This window comes from Giraffa tippelskirchi, chromosome 7 (genome assembly GCF_054371585.1).
Source record: "Giraffa tippelskirchi isolate mGirTip1 chromosome 7, T2T-mGirTip1v1.2.pri, whole genome shotgun sequence".
In the NCBI taxonomy this organism is placed as follows: domain Eukaryota; kingdom Metazoa; phylum Chordata; class Mammalia; order Artiodactyla; family Giraffidae; genus Giraffa; species Giraffa tippelskirchi.
In genome coordinates, this window is record NC_137281.1 from 109,483,919 (window position 1) to 109,504,665 (window position 20,747).

The following is a 20,747-nucleotide window of genomic DNA, read 5'->3' on the forward strand; positions in this document are numbered from 1 at the left end:
AGACCAGTCATGCGCCCTTGTTCTAAAGTAGGGGTTTATCTGTTCATCTGAAGGAGGTAATTTTGAATCACTTGATACTCCAGGGTTAGACACAACCTTTTCAAATGGACTCACTGAACCTCAAATAACATGAGTTTTTATAGTACCATACTACATTTGAAGTACAGGATGCAGGGCTCTCCTCCTCCTTCTCTCCTCTGCCCTCCTTTCAAAAAGTATAAGATGATGAGTTCTGCTGTAGGATCATGGGAGAAGATATCAGTCATCTCCATCTCACACATAAGCTAACAGCGTCTTTGGGAATGCCATTCCTGTGAGCTCACGAAGCTCTCTGAGCAGCAAAGATGATGTAAAGCCGTGGGCTGTTCACAGCTTCCCTGCTCCTACGTGCCGCTTAGCCTCAGGGGCCAACAGTCCACCAGAGGCGAGAGGCAAGGGTCAGCTCCACTCAGCAACCCCTCTTCCCCTCACCTGCGCCTGGCCCGCCATCTCAATGCCAGCATCGAGGAACTCGTCGAAGTCATCACTGAACTTCCCGGAGGCTGCGGCCAGCTCTCCGCTCTGGCCCCGGGTGGCATGGACCACCTCCCCGGCAGACTGGTTCAGATCGGCGGCTGCTTGGTTCAGTTCACTCTGGGCTTCCTGGAAAGGCTTTGTGCTCGGAGGTAACTATGGGAAAAGAGGGCACATTGCAAGAGGAGTTTTACTGAGTGTTGGAGGAATGGTGGATGCCGCAGAGAGAAGACTCTCCAGGATGCATTTCTGAATCGTCTAGGTGAAAACGGTCTGTGTGGTCTGAGCCCATGTTAAGTTTGACCTCCAAAAGAACATATCCATTCACTCATTCACTTAAATTTGTTGAACACTTATTCAGTGCTAGACAGAGTGGATCTAAAAATAGTAAGGATGGCTTTCTGCAGGGCTTCTGGTCTCCTAAGCCACACAGCCAAGATTCATACCTGGACAACCTGACTCTGGGATCTGCTCTCTGAACCCACGCTCTATCTTGGCATTCTCAGATGGAAACTTGCAAAGTTTTAGCTTTCTGGAACTAAAAGGCACATGCTATTAACCTTTAAATCCTATTTTTCTAAACTAATAGCCACCAATTTTATTCATCAGTTGGTCTCTGCTAACAATTTAGCTTTCCCACAGAAGTGCCACTAGCAGAACTGTAACTGTCGGTCAAGAGTTCTAGAGAGTTAAGCTAGATTATATGCGTCACACCACACCCATTGTCTGCATACCTGGTTATGTGTCAGGCATGCAGCGGAGAAGAAATAGAGATGAACAAGACCAAGCCCCACCAAAGGGGCTTACAAAACAAGGAAGGGAACAAGCTCCAAAATGAAATTACACAGACCACTCACTCTTTCAGTGAGTTCTGGACACTTGCGTCCCTTTATCACCCGATTGTCACAGCCTGAGATGTCCTGATGAGAGATCAGATGATCCAAACCCTCCCCCTCAACAGCCTGCCCCATTCCTATCTCACAGGGATGACCCAAGATCACATGGCAATGCGGGCTCAAGGAAAAAGTAAATTTTAGAAGCTCTACCTGGGAATTCTGCTGGTCAGAAAGCAAAACAAGGAAAAGGCAAATAGGCAGGAAAACCAGGACCCCTAAGGGAAGGCTAGCTACTCAAGGGGTCTCTGGAGGGGAGAAGATCCCATCCACACCTGAGGTGAGCCCAGGCCCCCAGGTATCCCTTCCCGAGCCGGAACCTCTCACCGAGTCCACCAGCAGCTTCTTGCTCGACTCCCCAATGCTCTTCAGGGCCACATCCACATCCTTCTGCCCAGGGAGACAGTTCACGCAGTTATTCAAGGAGTGAGAGACGGCTTTGGCCACCTGAAGACGGGGCAGGAGAAAAGCCCTGTCAGAAAGCAGCTTCCAGGGCAAACAGACTTGTACATGTGTTGGGAGTGAGCAGTGACAGAACACAGAGCTAAGAGAGACAGGGAAATGACCCGCTGGCATCCACCTGACACCGTTTCCCGTGACATCAGGGCCTCCGGGCCTCTCACTAGTGTGAACGTCCTGTGTCTGGGCACTGGGTCTGACACAGTGACACAGCACACTCTACCTGCTACGGAGGCCAGGCTACCTCCAATATTCTGTCAGGTTCCAAAACAAAGATATCCAATACCAAGAGGAAGAGAAATAGTTCCCTTCTAGTTATGGCAGAAAGTGAAGAAGAACTAAAGAGCCTCTTGATGAAAGTGAAACAGGAGAGTGAAAAAGTTGGCTTAAAGCTCAACGTTCAGAAAACTAAGATCATGGCATCTGGTCCCATCACTTCATGGGAAATAGATGGGGAAACAGTGGAAACAGTGTCAGACTTTATTTTTTTGGGCTCCAAAATCACTGCTGATGGTGATTGCAGCCATGAAATTAAAAGACGTTTACTCCTTGGAAGGAAGGTTATGGCCAACCTAGATAGCATATTTAAAAGCAGAGACATTACTTTGCCAACAAAGGTCCATCTAGTCAAGGCTATGGTTTTTCCAGTGGTCATGTATGGATGTGAGAGTTGGACGGTGAAGAAAGCTGAGCACCGCAGAATTGATGCTTTTGAACTGTGGTGTTGGAGAAGACTCTTGAGAGTCCCTTGGACTGCAAGGAGATCCAATCAATCCATCCTAGAAGAGGTCAATCCTGGGTGTTCATTGGAAGGACTGATGTTGAAGCTGAAACTCCAATACTTTGGCCACCTCATGCGAAGGGTTGACTCATTGGAAAAGACCCTAATGCTGGGTAGGATTGGGGGCAGGAGGAGAAGGGGATGACAGAGGATGAGATGGTTGGATGGCATCACTGACTCGATGGACATGGGTTTGGGTAGACTCCGGAAGTTGGTGATGGACAGAGAGGCCTGGCGTGCTGCAATTCATGGGGTCGCAAAGAGTCGGACACGACTGAGCGACTGAACTGAGGGAGTCCTGCAGACGGCCCAAGGTGGAAGAAGGCCCTGAGCTCTTTGGATCACTGAGAGTCAGGCCTGTGATGAATTTCTGCTCAGTGACCCTCTGGTGCCAGCTCAAGGGCTGGAGGGGCGCTCTGAGCTCTTCCAGACCAACTTGGAGTTTGCCCACACACTGCCTTTAAAAGAGGTTGTGAGGCTCTCCGTCTGCACTCTATGGGAAGACTCATCTGAAGAGGCACTGGAGAGTTTAAAGTGTTGAGTGTCTAAAACAAGTGTATCTACCTCACCTCCCAGGCCAGGAAGAGGGACACATGTAAGCACACTCAGGCCCAAGACAAGCTTGCTGTGTCCAGGCCCTTCAAGTTCCAAGGACAGGTCTCAACAAAACCCCTGTACTTTCTGTTGACTGATTAAGATCTCACGTTATGGGGGCTACTAGGCAAAGCTTTTGAAAGTGCTCATTATTGGGTGACAGCCTGTGTCACTTTGATGGTGACCTTAGCTGCCAGTTCTGGGCCTTACCTGAGCTAGTCTCTGCTGACTCTCGGCGTCTCCAGGTGCAATCAGGGCCTGCTTGGCCTCTTGGATGAGCATGGCCGAGCCCTCCATTACGTCCCGGGCGGAATCCAACATGGCATGCGCAGCCGCAGGGTCACTTGTGGATGCAGCCACACCCCGGGCAGCCTGGGCCAGTGTTTTCAGAGCTTGGGCTGTTTCTCGAGCAGCCACCCCTGGGGATTTAAACAAAAAAAAAGAAAGAAGAAAAGCCCACCAGAATTTCTATTAGGTTTCATCCAAAAGCCATACTTTTACTTGGGAGTAAATCTCTAGATCCTTCTAGAGAGGAGAATCCTCAGACAGTGCCCGGCACAGGTAAGCTCCAAATTGTTTTTTATAAAATTTGAATTGATATGCTTCTCAAAGAAGCAGCCCATGCCACTGGCTCTGGGCTGCTCCAAGAGGGATGTTACAACAAATGCCACACTAAAATCTATTTCTTTCTGCTTCTGTCACCTGCACTGTCCCATCTGTCCTTAGACCTCAAATGCCAAGTGCACAGGATCCAATTCACAGATAAATCATTCCAATTCACTTTTCTTTCCAGTCATTTCTATCAGGGCATAACTTACATACAACAAAGTGAACAAGTCTCCCAGGAAGACTCACTGAATCTGTACAAATGTGTACACCCACGTACCTGGCATCCAGATGCAGATGGAAAATTTCCATCACCTGTGCTCCTTCCCAGTTGATAGACTCTCACACCAGAAGTAATCCCTATACTAGTTTTTATCACCTTAGCCTAGTTTTACCTGCTCTTAAACTCCATGTTTACTGAACCACACAGTATGCGTTCTTTTTTTGCTTAGTTTCTTTCTCTGACTGTAACGCTGTGAGATTTACCCATGCTGTTACACATAGCAGTCCATTCCTTTTCCTTGCTGCATAATATTCCATTATAGGAACACAGCAACATCTGCTTATCCATTCTTGCTGGACATTTGGGGACTGTTTCCTGTGTGGATCATTATGAATAAAACTACCAGAAAAATTCTCATAGTGGCATTTAGGTAGACATATGGAATTGATTCTAGCGGATTTAAACCTAGGAGTTGAATTCCTGGGCCACAGAATAAGTGTATATTTAGCTGTAGTGGACACTAAAAAACTTCTTCAGAATGTTTTTGCCATTTTACACTCCACCAGTGCTATATGAGAGTTCAGTTATTCTACATCCTGGCCCAGACTTGCTATTGCTAGATTTTTTATTTTAGCCAACTCTGATGAGTGTTCAGCTGCATCTGAGATTTTTTTTTTTGGGGGGGGGGGTGGCGGCACTGCTTGACATGTGGGATCTTAGTTCCCTAACAACAGACTGAATTCGTATCTCCTGCAGTACACAGTCTTAAAGTCTTAACTACCGGACCACCAGGCAAGTTCCTCACTGAAGTTTAATTCTTCTGCCCCTAGTGAGCAGTGATGTTGAGCACTTTTCTCAATGGCTGTTTGGACATCCTCTTTGTGAAGTGCCTGCTCATCTTTAAATTTACTTGTAAAGATGATGGGATTTGGTGATAAACTATAAATATAAACTAATTCTTATAAAACAATAGGACTTCCCTGGTGGCAGAGCGGATAAGAATCTGCCTGTCAATGCAGGGACATAGGTTTGATCCCTGGTCTGGGAAGATTCCACATGCCTCAGAGAAACAGTCTGGAGCCACAACTACTGAAGCCCACACACCTCAGAGTCTGTGCTCTGCAACAAGAGAAGCCACCACAATGAGAAGTATGTGGACCACCATGAAGAGTATCCTCCGCTCACTGCAACTAGCAAAAGCCTAGACATAGCAACAAAGACTCAGCTCAACCAAAAATAAATAAATCAAAAAAAAATTCTTTAAAAAAACTATAGCACCACCTCTCATAGAAAGGAGAGGTGCCACTCTACATGACACCTAGTACTTGGCACACCCAAGAAAAGAATGAAGACTGGAAATGCCAAAGCATGTAATAAAAGGCTCCTAGAACCTGGGGACCTGCCAAATATACAGCCTCAAAGCTTGTCTCATGAAACCATTTCAGATGAGGACCAGCGCTGCAAAGCATCTTGTCTGTGGACACATTTGAGATCTGAGGTTTCTTACATCTCAGATGTGTAAGAAAGGGGTCAGCCTCTGCACAGTGCTCTCTGGGACACAGAACTATGAGGGATTCTTGTCAGAACCCACAACATCTGCATGAAAAATTCAGATCATCTTCTCTTTCACTACAGGCTTCAGCTATAGGCTGAAGGCTTTATCTATAGGCTTCGGCTGGACGGTCTCCGGGCACCACTGAGCGTGGTCTTTACTGCTGCTGATTCAGCTGAGTGGGCACAGATGCAGCAGGTGGTCCTTGCCTTACTGAGGACGAGGTGACCTAATACAGTAAAGAATGCAAAAGGCCCTGGATCCATAAAACAACTTCACAGTGTTGCAGACTGGCTCATCTGTAAATATTTAGGAAGCCACACAGCTGGGACATAACTACAATCTAATCAAGGCAAATTACAAAGCTGCCAATCTGCTCTTTATCACCTGGCACTTCTGAGCATAGCATGTAGAATGAATGCATGCTTTTTAAGAAGTGCTTTTTATGGAAGAGGAGAAAACATAAAGATAAATAAAGCCAAGGTAAAGCAGACAGACACACCAAGCAGAAGTCTCTGCATTTTATGCTGAAGTTGCTGGCACAGGGTGGAAGAACTTCCTTGCTCAGAAGGGCCCTAGGGTGGTTAAGACCTTGTCCAGCTCTGGTGCTGACGAGCTGTGTGGACTAAACTCCTGCTACCTTTTCCCTCTGAGCCTTGGTTTCCCACAGGTTGTAGGAAAGGATGAGACCACATCTCTGACCAAAGAAAATTCTACACTGTGATTCCTTAGACCTCGCCTCTTGACTTCCTACAGGGACTCTTGAATTTATTTGCGTTGTATGATTTTGGAAGAATAAAACATTTATCACATCCAATTAGAAAAGTTATGATCATGCAAAAATCATTCACCAAAAAGCCTTTTATAGACTCAGACAGTTTTCCTAAAAGGCAGAAACCAGGAAAGTGGAATTCCAAAAGCTAAGGCATATCCACCCTATGTGTTTTCTGCTGAGGACTCACTATGAAATCTCTAGGCACATCAAGAATCCTCTCTGGAAGGATTAGGTTTTGGAGAAAGCAGAAGCCACACCAACAAATGGATGAAAGAGGACCACCAGATGCCAGGGAGCCCAATAAACATCCAAGTCTGTACATGGCTGAATTTATGGCAGCATTCTCAATAGTGATGTTGGTTATCATCAGCGTCATGTGTCCAAGCAATCACCACCACCCTACCCCCGCCCAAATTATTCCTATGTCAAGGGTACAACATACCCCAAACTGCCAGTGGGAAACACTGAAGCAGACAACTATTTCAATAACCACAATCCTTGGAAGACACAGATTACGTTTACAGTATTCCTTCTCAAAATATTGGGTTGGCCGAAAAGTTTGATTGGCTTTTTCCATAAGCTGGAAGTGAAAAACCCATACGAACTTTTTGACGAACCCAATATATTCGGCAACAGAGCTTAAGAAGACATATTAATAATATGAAATACAGGGGAATTCTTCATCACAGTAATCATTCCTGATCAGAATTCACGTAGATTGTGTGCAGACAGCATTAGATCACATATCAAACTCACAAGGTAAAAACCAGGTATGCATACTTGTAGCTGATTCATGCTACTGTAAGCAGAAACTAATACAACATTATAAAGCAACTATACTCCAATTAAAAAATAAATTTAAAAATTCACGTATGAAAGATTTTGGTAATCTGCCCCAAAGGATCTGGAAAGGGTTCTATGTAACTGTAATCAGATGAGACTAAATGCATTGTGAACACCATACTGGCCAAAAAAAAAAACACACACACACACACAGACACACGCATCTGCATTAGAATGCAGTCCAGGGGCAGCTTGTGTATAGCTTCTGAATACCCCACACATCGCAGATGTGGAGAGGGAGCTGACACCCAGGGAGAAGTTGTCCACACTCACGTCCTCTCCCTGCTTCCCATCAACTCTTCAACTTTATTGAAATTGCCTTCAACAGGGAGATTCAGTGACTTAGTTTTTCCTTAAGCCAACGGATGCTTAAGTCCCTCTCTTCAGTGTCTTTCTAGGCAGACACTGTGAGCTGAGACACATCCCTCTCCTGGTTTCCTTGCTCTAAGGACGCAGGTTCTCGTGTCTTTCAAAGATTTCTATTGCTCAGCCTTCTCCTTAAAGGGTTCCGCAGGGTTACAGCTGAAAAAATTTTTCTTTTTGTACCACTACCCCCAGCCCAAGGCAAACTTATCTACCTCCCTACCATGGTATCAATCAAAACCATTTTATTCAACATTTAAAAATATTTATCTCAAGCTCAGACTTCTTTACTGAGTTCCAGAGGCAAATATCTAGTTGCCAAATGAGTACCTCTCTGTGGATATTCTGCAGGGACTTCAAATTGAATCCACTTGAAGTTGAACCTGGAATCCTGAAATTCCAGCCCTCAACATGCCTGCCCATGATCCAGTGTTTCTACCACAGTGTGTTCAGCTATCAGGCTAAACTTAGAGCTGTCTATGTTACTTTCCTTAAACTTAGAGCTGTCCATGTTACTTTCCTTACTTCCATTCCTGCGAACTTCTAATCCACTGCCAACAATTGTCAAGTCTCTGTCTTTAATCCATCCCTCATCTCCAAGGCCATTTCTAAATTCAGTTTTAAATTTGGAAGTTCTCAGATCACATACTGCTGAAGCCTGGTGTGAAGGATTTCGAGAAAAATCTTGTTAGCATGTGAAATGAGTGCAATTGTATGGTAGTCTGAAAATTTTCTGCATTGCCTTTGGGATTGGAATGAAAACTGACCTTTTCCAGTCTTGTGGCCATGGCTGAGTTTTCCAAATTTGCTGACATATTGAGTGCAGCACTTTAACAACATCATCTTTTAGTATGTTAAATAGCTCAGATGGAATTCCATCACCTCCACTAGCTTTTTTCATAGTAATACTTCCTACAGCCCACTTGATTCCAGGATGTCTGGCTCGAGGTGAGTAACCACAACATAATGATTTTCGGGTCATTAAGACCTTTTTTTGTATAGTCTTCTGTGTATTCTTGCCACCTCTTCTTAATCTCTTCTGCTTCTGTTAGGTCCTTACTGTTTCTGTCTTTTATCATGCCCATTTTTGCATGAAATGTTCCCTAGATATCTCCAATTTTCCTGAAGAGATCTCTAGTCTTCCCTAATCTATTGTTTCCATTTCTTGGCATTGCTCTATCTCTTCTTGCATTCTCTGAAACTCTGCATTCTGTTGGGTATACCTTTCCTTTTCTCCTTTGTCTTTCACCTTTCACTTCTCTTCTTTCCTCAGCTATTTGTAAAACTTCCTCAGACAACCACTTTGCCTTCATGCATTTCTTTTTCTTTGGAATTGTTTTGGTCACTGCCTCCTGTACAATGTTACAAACCTCCGTCCATAGTTCTTCAGGCACTCTATCAGATCTAATCCCTTGAAGCTATTTATCACCTCCTCTTTATAATCATAAGGGATTTGGTTTGGTCATATCTGAATGGCCTAGAGGTTTTCCCTACTTTCTTGAGAGATTAAAATGCAGTATTCTTTGGATCATGGAGAAAGCAAGGGAGTTTCAGAAAAACATCTACTTTTGCTTTATTGATTACACTAAAACTTTTGAGTGTGTGGATCACAACAAACTGGAAAATTTTTAGAGAGATGAGAATACCAAACCATCTTACCTGCCTCCTGAGAAATCTGTATGCAGGTTAAGAAGCAACAGAACCAGACATGAAACAACATGACTGGTTTCAAATTAGGAAAGGAGTACATCAAGGCTGTATATTGTCACTCTGCTTATTTAATTTCTATGCAGAGTACATCATGTGAAATGCCTGGATGGATGAAGCACAAGCTGGATTCAAGACTGCTGGAAGAAATACCAAAAACCTCTGATACGCAGATAATATCACTCTAATGGCAGAAAGTGAAGAGGAACTAAAGAGCCTCTTGATGAAGGTGGAAGAGGAGAGTGAAGAAACTGGCTTGAAACTCAACATTCAAAAAACTAAGATCATGGCATCTGATCTCATCACTTCATGGCCAATAGAAGGGGAAAAAGTGGAAGCAGTGATAGATTTTATTTTCTTAGGCTCCAAAATCACTGTGGATGGTGACTGCAGCCATGAAATTAAAAGACACTTGTTTCTTGGAAGGAAAGCTATGACAAACCTAGACAGTGTATTAAAAAGCAGAGATATCACCTTGCTGACAAAAGTCCATATAGTCAAAGCTATGGTTTTTCCATTAGCCATGTGCAGATGTGAGAGTTGGACCACAAAGAAGGCTGAGTGCCAAACAATTGATGCTTACAAACTGTGGTGCTAAAGACTCTTGAGAGTCCGTTGGACTGCAAGGAGATCAAAGCAGTCTATCTTAAAGGAAATCAACCCTGAATATCCAACGGAAAGACTGTTGCTGAAGCTAAAGCTCCAATACTTTGGCCACCTGATGAGAAGAGCTGGACTTACTGGAAAAGACCCTGATGCTGGGAAAGATTGAGGGCAAGAGGAGAAGGGGGTGACGGAGAATGAAATGGTTGGATGGCATTGTCGACTCAATGGACATGAGTTTGAGCAAACTCCAGGACATAGTGAAGGCTAGGGAAGCCTGGAGTGCTGCAGTCAATGCGCCACAAAAAGTTGGACACAACCTAGCGACTGAACAACAACGATATCTCCACAACAAACCACTAACATTTCTTATGTGGATAATTGCAATAGCCTTCTCACTGGTCTCAGTGCCCCCAACTTTGTTTCTCTCCAATTTATCTGCACGTGACAGGAAGGGTAATCTGCGTTAAAGGGCAATCTAGACTGTGTCCATGGATGCAAACTTTTCAGTATTTTCACATGCTCTGAGATTAAATTTCAATGTACTTATTGTTTTAAAAAATAATTATTTATTTATTTGGCTGTATCGGGTCTTTATTGTGGCTCATGGGCTCTCCAGTTGTGGGGCTCCAGAGCTGGTTGCTCCAGTAGTTGTGGTGCACAGGATTAGTTGCCCTACCACATGTGGGATCTTAGTTCCCTGATCAGGAATTGTTCCTGTGTCTCCTGCATTGCAAGGTGGATTCTTTTTTTTTTTTAATAATTAAATTATTTTATTTTTGGTTGCATTGGGTCTTCATTGCTGTGCACAGGCTTTCTCTAGTTGCACCAACAGGAGTTTCTCTTGTTGCAGAGGATGGGCTCTAGGTGCACAGGCTGCAGTAATTTCAGCACGCTGGTTCAGTAGTTGTGGTACGTCGGTTTAGTTGTCCCACAGCATGTGGGATCTTCCCAGACCAGCTATCAAACCCGTGTCTCCTGCATTGGCAGGCAGATTCTTATCTACTGGACAACCAGGGAAGTCCACAAGAGAGGTTCTTAACCACTTGACCACCAGGAAAGTTGCTCAATTTATTTAAATTGGCTTGTGAGGCCTTTTGGGGCTTCCAGGGTGGCTCAGAGGTAAATAATCTGCTTGTCAATGCAGGAGCCACAGGAGATGCGGGTTTGACCCCTGGGTTGAGAAGATCCCCTGGAGGAGGAAATGGCCACCCACTTGAGTATTCTTGCTGGGAAATCCCATGAGCAGAGGAGCCTGGCAGGCTACAGTCCATGGTGTTGCAAAGAGTCTGACGCTACTGACTGATTGAGGATGCATGCATGACGCCTTTCAGGATCTGACCCCAGCCAACCTTCACAGCCTTATCTTCTCACTCCCTACCTCCCTGCCTTTTACTTGGATCCTTCTCAGTTCATTTGATTAGCCTTCTTCTCCTGCTTTTGGGACTTCACATATGCTGTTTCCAAGTACCACCACCTAGTTGGTACCCGCCAAAATGAAATGGGGCTATTTCTAGTCTGTTCTTCAGACACTAGCTAGACAGTCTGTCATTCTAGATGTTAATCAGTATCAGATGATACAACCCGTAATGCAGTCCTTCCTTCAATAAAAATCCATTTCATCATCTACATAAAATTTGGCAACATTTCAGGAATGTGCAGAAATTCTTGAAACTACATCTGTATTATGCCTTATGCTTTTAAAAATTTACATACACTTCTCCTTCTCCTTAGATGCTATGTGAATTGTAATAATCCTTAAGACCCCTATCAGGTGTCAATTCTACTTTAGTACCTTCCTTTAGCCTCTCATGAAGACAGAATTGCTCATTTTTACTGTTGTAGGTACTATATTACACTATAATTCTTTTTGTGCTCTTGTTATACTTTTATTTTCAAAGTAATATATATACACAGTTTTTTAAAAAAACAAGAGGCAGAATAACTTATTGCAGATGGATCCTCCCCTCCTGAGAGACAACTAGAAACATTGGGAAAAATATATGAAACATCTGTTTGAAGACAATGGAGAGATACCAAGGAACCAAGGTAAAGAAAGCACAGAGACGTGAGTACAGTGTTGCTTTTCCCCTCAAGGCATTTTCTAATTTGTAAACTGCTGCCCAGAAGCTGAGAGGCTGAGCAAAACCTTCTGCAACTGTGTGGGGCTGGGATGCTAAAAACATAGTTCTGAGTTCAACTGTCAGAATGGCCCAGAGGTGTTTGGACAGGTGGCGCAAAGGGCTACATCATGGAACATAAATTGGAAATAGACTTTACAATATCCTGTCAGTTCAGATCCACTCATATTATGGTGATCTGCTGATTTCTAAACCACCTGCTAAAATAAAAGAATAATCCTCTGTATTGAAGAAAGCACAATCTAGAACCTCAAATTATCTCTACAATGAAAATACCAATGATTAGCATTAAATTTTTAAAATATCAGAAATATCAGGAGATAAGATCGATAATTGAAAACAGTGGGAAAAAACCCCAAAACAGACAACAAGATGCCCATAGTTGATCTTGACATTGGATCCTCAAGGCCTGGACTTTGGAACTTCCCTGACAGTCCATCCAGTGGTTAAGACTGTGCTTGCAATGAAGGGAGCATAGGTTTGATCCCTGGTCAGGGAACTAAAACCCCACATGCTGCATGATGAGGCAGAAAAAAATTTTTTTTTTTAAATTTTTACCTGGGTTTTAGAGAAACGTGAAAAGTAAGTTGAAGAAGTTAGATGACAAGATAGAGAATTTCCTCAGAGAAGGGGGTTAGTATAAGAAAGCTATCAGAAGACTAGTATAAAATATGACATTAAAAATTAAAAAGTATAAAATATGACATTAAAAATTAAAAACTCAACAGAAGGTTTAAAGATAGAATAGACACAAATAAACAGAGGAATAGTGAGCTGCAGATTAAAAAAAGTCCACAGAATAAAGCACGAAGAAAAATTATGCCCAACATAGGAAAAAAGCATAAGAGACATATACAGTGAAAATGTCCAACATAGGGAGTTACTGGAATCTACAAACAGGAGAGAAAAAATGGGATGGAAGCAATATTAGAAGGTACAGTGATTGAGTGTTTAAAACTGACCTAAGACGACAAATCTTATCTTCAAGGAGTACTAAAACCCAAGGCAGGATAAGTAGGCAAAACAGCACACAAAAAAATTCCTCTGGGCACAGTGGCTGAAAATCAAAGACTGAGAAAATTCAAAAAAAGATTGAGAAAATTCAAGTAGCAGAGGGAAAGCTAAAACCACATTACCTGTAGAAGAGTAAAGTGACAGCTAACTTCACAGCAGAAATAAAGGAAGCCAGAAACCAAAGGAATAACATCTTCAAAAGCTAGAAGAAAACAACTGCCAACTTAAAATTTTACAATACATAAAATTATCCACCCAAAATAAAGGCATTTTTAGGCAAACAACAACGAAAGAATTGGTCACAGCAGACTCGCACTAAAGGAAATAATGCAGGGACTTCTTCGGGTAGAAAGAAGTAATCCCAGGTGGAGGCACACTGAGATCAGAGAGGAATGAACAGCAATGGAAAGGTCAGCATGGAGGAGTGCTTAATTATTACTATGAAGCAACTTTCAGTCTGTATTGAGGAGGTTAAATATATGTAGAATTAAAACACTCAACAACAAGGAACCAGTTGGAAGAAAGATAAACAAAGTGTAAGTGTCCCAAGATTCTTGCACTGTCCAGGAAGAGGTAAACATACTAACCTACATTATACTTTTAAAACATTGTTAAAGAAGAGGCAATGAGGACTTCCCTGGTGGTCCAAGTGGTTAAGATTCCACCTGCCAACACAGGGGACATGGGTTTGATCCCTGGTCCAGGAAGATCCCTCAAGCCAGGGAGCAACTAAGTCTGTGGGCCACAACCTAGTTCTGCAACCAGAGAACCCACCACAATGAGAAGTCTGCATACCACGAAGAAGAGTCGTGCCTGCTCACTGCAATTAGAGAAAGCCCATGTGCAGCAACGAAGACCCAGCACAGGCAAAAAAGAAACAAAATAGGCAACGCAAGTATAAAAAACTAATCAAGGGTAACAGATTTTACAAAGCACTTATAAATCTGAAAGAAGGCAAGCAAGGAGAGAAGAAAGGAACCTAGGGTAGGTAGGACATACAGAAAAGAACTAGTAAGATGACAAATTCAGACCTCAATATATCAGTAATTCCATTGTACGTAAGTAGACCAAATACTCCAACTGAAACGAAAATACTGTCACACCAACAAACAACTGCTCCCCCCATTAAAGGACAACTACATGATATACACGGGACACACATTAAATATAAACATAGAGAAAAACTGAACGTAAAAGGGGAAAGGATTTATGATGCATACTATAACGAAAATCAAAATATCTATGCAAAAAACTATAAAACAATATTGAGAGAAAGGAAACCTAAATAAATGTAGAGACATGGCGTGTTCGTAGATTAGAAGACTCAGCAATATAAAAATGCCAATTATCTCCAGATTGAGGAAACCCAAATCAAAATCAAACCACCAAGAAAAAAAAAAAAACTAAAAAGGTTTTTATTGGTGGGAAGGCACAAATTGATAGGCTGCATCTAAAAGAGTGGATATAAAGGGTCAAGGAAAGTCAGGACTAACTTGAGGAAGAACAGTAAGGTCAGGGCACTCATGTTATTGGATATTAACACTTAGTATAAAACTGCAGTGATTAGGAAAGTGTGGTACTAAGGTAGGAACAGGCAATTAAAGCAATGAAAAAGAAGCAAAGTTTAGAAACTGATTCACACACGTTGATTCACTTAATTTATAATGAAGGGGCCCTCAAGACCATCAGGGAAAGGAAGTCCACGGATGCCCTAGTGCAAAACCAAACCCACTAGGACCCCGTCTGCCACATACACAACTCAGTTCCAGGTGGAGCCCAGTTCTAAACACAGCAAGTTCAGTACAAATGAACAGGTTCCATTCCAAGAGCACATTCATTAAGCCCAATCTGTAAGTCCAACAAAAATAGCCTAGTTACCCAACCGACACAACCAGCTATTTAGTACTGTAATAGGTTTATAATACTTTACACACAAATAATGCATAAAAACAAACATAAAAAATAAAATATTTCAAATCTTATAGTACAGTACCTAGAAAAGTACAGCAGTACACTAAAACAGCTGGCATACAGGGGCTGGCATCAAGTGAACAGGCAGGAAGAGTTACTGATTGGAGGAGAGAGAAGAGGTGGGAGAGGGTAGAGCTGAAGGATTGTCAGCAACAGGAGATGGAGGGCAAGCTGCAATTTCACTCGTGCCTGACATTGATGGAATGCATATTTGCATCCTTGAAAGTTCACAGCCTGAAGGTTCATATACAGGGGACTTACTACATGGAAAGTAAAACCAAGCTTCCAGACTATAACAGTGAAGAATATCTTCATGACTTGGAAAAGTAAAATTGTTCAATGGGACCCAAAAAGCACTAACCATAAAGGAGGAGTACAAATTGGACTATATTAAAGTTTAAGTTTTGTTTATCAAGAAACACCTTTAAGACAGTGAAAAGGTAAGCCACAATATATGTGACAACTAATTCCTGCACATAAATAAGGAAAAGACAGAAAACCAATATTTTTAAAACTGCACAAAAGACATGAAGAGATGCTTCACAAAGAAGGTATCCAAATGGCTGATAAACTGAAAATATCCTCAACCACACAGCTTCTCAGGGACACACAAACTAAAAACCGTAATGTGATTCCACTACACACTCAACAGAAAAGCTAAAATTGACAGAATAGAGTGGGGACCAGGATGTAGAACAAGTAGAACTTTCAGGCACTGCAGAAAGGAGTGTAGCTGAGTAGCCGCACAGCTTTGTTTTTTGTTAAAGTTGCTAAGTCGTGTCCAACTCTTTTTGAGACTCCAAGGACTTCAGCCTACTAGGTTCCTCTGTCTATGGGATTTCCCAGGCAAGAACACAGCCTATCACCCAGCAATTCCCCTGGGGTGCCAAAAATCACAAATATTGATAGTTTGGGGGGATCATATTTGATTAGTTTTTGTATGCTTAGCATCAAGCCCAGTAACAAGCATTCGGAATGTGCTTGAGAAATGTGTGTTGAACTGCTGAAATAAAAACATCAGGTTCATTGTCAAATCAATGAACTCCTCCCACCAGCCCGTGGTCTGTACCTGGCCTCAGGGCATCAGGAAGGCGAGTCTCACCTGTGTAGTGCTCATTGCCTTGAGCAGCACAGGTCAGGAGCTGCGCCATGGAGGAGCCCACTGCTTTAGATGTACTTCCCAGGTCCTGAGCACATTTTTCCAGCTGTAAGAATATGCAACAGGGAGAAGAACTTAGAAGAACCGAATCATCCACAAAAGTCTTAGCCCCCAAATAATGCAAATCAAACTCTGGGCTTCAACTCTTTCCCATCTAATATACCAATGGCCCTAAGAAGAAGTAGGGTGACAGAGGGGAAAGAACCCAGGCTTCAGGGTAAACAAATCTGAGTTCACACCCTTCCCTCTGCTCCCCTCCTCCACTTGCTACCTGTGAGAGGTTTGGGTAATTCACTGAACTTCTCCAAGTCTCTGTGTCCTGAGATCATAGTATCTAGCTCAAAGGTTTTCAGAGAATTAATGTAGGTACTCAACAAATGGTAGCTATTAGTATTATGCCTTTAGAAGCTAATTCAGAAAGTCTGCAACAAATCCTTAGTGAGAATTAATTATGCCTTGGCAGGAAGTGGGCGGACATCCAGCTGTTCCACCTTCCTGGCACGTGGGACCATTAACATTGTTCAATTTGATCATTATACTTTTATGGAATTCTAACCAGAAGGAAATGCAATAGAAATAGAGGCTTGGAGTGGTAAATGAGATTATGAAAACGGGCAAAATGCTTACTTCCCATGACGAGCACATCATCTTGCTTTGTCAACAGAATAAATAATTCAGAGAATAAAGTCAATAGAGGCCTAGGATACGAGTAATTGTTTGATTACTAGATGAGGACAACATTTTGGAAGAGAACTGTTGAGTGATCAGGAAGTGTATGCCATTTTAACCCCCAAACATGTTTTCTAAGAGGCATTTCCTTCAGTAAAAAACAGCCTGGTCCATTATAGGCAACCATATAATACGGTACACACAACAATTTCTTAAAAAATTACATGACGTTTCTTGCATTCTAACTAGCCAGTTGTTTTATGTAAAGGCAGAATACGTGTCATGGGTTCCTTGGAGCACAGAACTTTGCAAAGGGACACCTGGACTACAGTGCAAAGCTGCTGGCCCAGGAGCCAATCCTGACCTCGTCATTAGCTGGGGCACTTTAGGTAAGTGACTTAACCTCTCTGAGCCTGAGTTGCCTAGTTTTTACAATAAGGAGTAGCTTGACTTGATTATTTTCTGTGTGCTTTCTATGTACCAGGCATTGTTCAATGATAAATTAGTCTCTTTATATTCTTAACGATTTTAGTTCCTTCAAAGAGTGGCAGTAGTTAAAAGTTCTCAGTGTAAAATATCAAGGACATGGGTTTGGGAGTCCTGTAGGCCTGGGTTCAAACCATGATTGTGATGCTAATGCCAGGTAGCACGAAGGAGAACAGTGACAAACATGCACCTCTGTTTTCTCAGCTGTAGAATGGGATGAACAACACTTGTTAATTAAGTTATTGTCAGGATAAACTAGACGGATTTTGTGTGTATACACTGCTTAACAGGTGCTTAATAAATGAAGGTATCTTATAAACAATGTTCAAGAGTAAGGGAAAGGAGGTATCTATATACAAATGAGGACAATTGCTAAAACTGTAGCCAAGAAAACCTTGGCACAGGCATTAGGAGGTATTATAACATGATCAAGTTAGATTTCTGGTGCCATCATTCCATTTGCTGTTGCGGGTTTACTACAGCAAAGTGCTTTGTCACTGCCCATTATACTATGGAAAAAACATTTTTTTGAACAAGATTGTTGAAAATAATTTGCGTTTATCTTTATAACTTAACTGCTGCCCATTTCACAGATGAAATACTTTGAACATAGAGATCAGGACTTGCCCACAACTGGCGGTTGATACTTCCTGAACCAAGAAAGCCAGAACTTCTACGTGTAAACATAGTTCGTTCAGCTGCACTGGGCATTCTTCTCAGACAAAGGCACAGGATTATAACCCTGGCCTCAACCACCCGCAGGTATTATTTATGGAAAAGAGGGGTGGATATTAACAGATGTCTGGTCATCCCAGTCACACCCTAGGGGAGCACACACAGGCCCATCACCAGAGACCCCTCGGAGCCATCTCTACCCTAACACAGTTCTAGAGACATGGGGCTTTGCATTAACAAAGCTTGAATTTAGGCGCACTGACCCTCAACTTCTAAAAATGCCTCGATGTATCCTACTAGAAGGTGAAGCCCCACCCCTGGCTGCCACCGACATCTCCTACCGTCTCCCCGGGGAGTGGCTTCAGCTGGCTCTCCACAGCCGCCATCTTGGCGTCCTGCAGTTCACTCTTCAGGGTCTGCACGGTGCTCAGCGCTGAATCGATTTCCATGGGACCACAGGCTTCATGGGCCTGTCAACAGAGATGGGAATATGTACACGCAGGTCTGCTTGGAAAAGCAACCCCAGTACCTTGCAACACATGAATGCCTTTCTGGATAGAACCAATGACTCTCCTAATCTAGCAAGAGCAAGCAAAGGTAACTAGCATTTCCTAAGAGCACAAAATTATGCTCAGTTAAGACTTCAGTCCTAAGTTCCCTAAATAACCAACTGTATGTGCTTCATAACAGGATATACTTAAAGTCTCCTTGAAGCTGTTTATATCTGCAATACACTACCTCTCAGACTAAGAAGATTCTTACTCACTGTGTCTAGGTTCTAGACATCAGGCAGCTAGCACAGTATGAGTGCACACAGAAACTTGGGAAGCATGTAGGGGATGAATGAATGAACCCACAAATGAACCAGGACTCTAGGGACAAGTCTATACCAAAATTCAGTTCAGTTCAGTCACTCAGTCGTGTCCAGCTCTTTGTGACCCCATGGACTGCAGCACGCTTCCCTGTCCACCATCAACTCTCCGAGCTTGCTCAAACTCATGTCCACTGAGTCGGTGACGTCTCCAACCATCTCATCCTCTGTCATCCCCTTCTCTTCCTGCCTTCAATCTTTCCCAGGATGAGGGTCTTTTCCCATAAGTCAGTTCTTCGCATCAGGTGGCCAAAGTATTGGAGTTTCAGCTTCAGCATCAGTCCTTCCAATGAATATTCAGGACTGATTTCCTTTAGGATTGACTGGTTTGATCTTGCAGTCCAAGGGACTCTCAAGAGTCTATTCTTTTTCAAATTTCTAGATTGTAAACCATTACCTTTTCATACTGAAGGTTATGAAAGATGTTTTTCCTTAGTAAAACTTTAAAGAAAACTACTTTATTCTGTGATCTTTTAGAAACACTAGTTTCCAAATGCTTTAATCACATCCCCCAACACACATATTAATAAATTATGCACATACAAATATATTAAAAAGAGGTAAATCTTAGCATCTTTCATTGTTAGATAATAGTAACAGCAGCAGCAGTATACACTATTTGATTGATTTCTATGGCCAATATTACTAGGTGAGGACGCTGAGACACAGAGACGTTAACTAACTTGCCAGGTTACAAAATTAGTCACTAGCAAGGCCAGAATTTGAATATTTAGATTCAAATTCTTTTTTTTTATTAATTATTTATTTGGCTGAGCTGGGTCTTAGATCTTTGCTATGGCCTATGGGATCTTCAGTTGCCACATGTGGGATCTAGTTCCCTGACCAGGGATTGAACCCAGGCCCCCTGTGTTGGGAGCACAGAGTCTTAACCACTGGACCACCAGGGAAGTCCCAGAGCCTGTACACTTGACCCTCACACTATATACAAAAATAATTAGAAGCTCTCACAGAATTTTCCTGAACCCGGTGAACCGTCTTGCTTGAGTCCCACTTTGGGGCTCATAGCTCCAAAGCAGTTGCTGGAGGGGGCTGTGTCACAGTCACTGAAGAAACTTGTTAAAATGCAGATGTTTGGGCCCTATAAGCAAGATTCTGATTTGGGTGCTCAGAGGCAAGGGCCAGGAACCTGTATTTTAAATGCCCCCATGAGATTCCAGTGCAGATGGCCTCAGGACCTCTCTTCGAGAAACAGGGTTCAAAATAACTTTTTTTTTAGATATAATCTAAATCTCTAGATTGTATCTTTTCTTTGGTCATGTAGTACACTGTTTATATTACAAATTCAAATTAGCTTCAAACCTTCCCTTGTTCATGTATGAGGCTGCCTGCTTCTACAAAGGGATTGTTACAGTGAGGAAAAATGAATTCATGGCAGAACTTCATGCTAATACCATATCAAATAGAATGGTAAGGAGGGTCCTTGGTAATTAATAAATTCCAGAGACAGAAACTCCTCAATCCCTAATTCTGTTCTATTAAGAATTCTGGTAAGGTGGATGTTCCCATTTAAGACATGGAAACCTTTCAGGGCAAAGATAATATAAATGATCCTTCAAATTAGATCTACAGCCTAAATAATTTATTACTAAGTTCACAAGATAATACCTGAGTGATGTGATCACTTACTTTGCCCACAGTCTACCTGGCATAAAGAAATAGATGACCAGTCTCCTCTAAGATTGTGAGAAATAGATCATTGCTAGTCCCAGTGTAAGGGAGGAGGGGGAGTATGTAACCTACCCTAGTTTCACCAAAGTCATCTGTAATCAGAAGGTGACAACTAAGTAGAGGAGAGAGCAGCTAAAAGTGGTAGAAGCCAGTCCACATG

At 42.5% G+C, this 20,747-nt stretch overlaps 1 protein-coding gene and 1 non-coding gene across 15 annotated transcripts in view; both read right to left on the reverse strand.

Annotated features, from left to right (window-relative positions):
• Positions 1–20,747, reverse strand: part of TLN2 (talin 2) — a 493,069-nt gene that overhangs the window by 110,539 nt on the left and 361,783 nt on the right. For 10 of the 14 annotated variants that reach the window (XM_081507557.1, XM_081507550.1, XM_081507556.1 and 7 more), the window contains 5 exons: positions 18,369–18,497; positions 16,141–16,243; positions 3,451–3,659; positions 1,734–1,853; positions 472–669 (listed from right to left, as the gene is read on the reverse strand). In XM_081507557.1, coding sequence (XP_081363683.1) covers positions 472–669; positions 1,734–1,853; positions 3,451–3,659; positions 16,141–16,243; positions 18,369–18,497 — 759 coding nt within the window. Of the gene's footprint in view, positions 1–471; positions 670–1,733; positions 1,854–3,450; positions 3,660–16,107; positions 16,244–18,368; positions 18,498–20,747 lie in introns of all 14 variants that reach the window. The other 4 variants (XM_081507555.1, XM_081507548.1, XM_081507554.1 and 1 more) reach the window with 1 other exon arrangement.
• On the reverse strand, positions 19,734–19,806 carry TRNAG-CCC (transfer RNA glycine (anticodon CCC)). Its single transcript has one exon. It is a non-coding gene; the product is annotated as a tRNA-Gly (tRNA).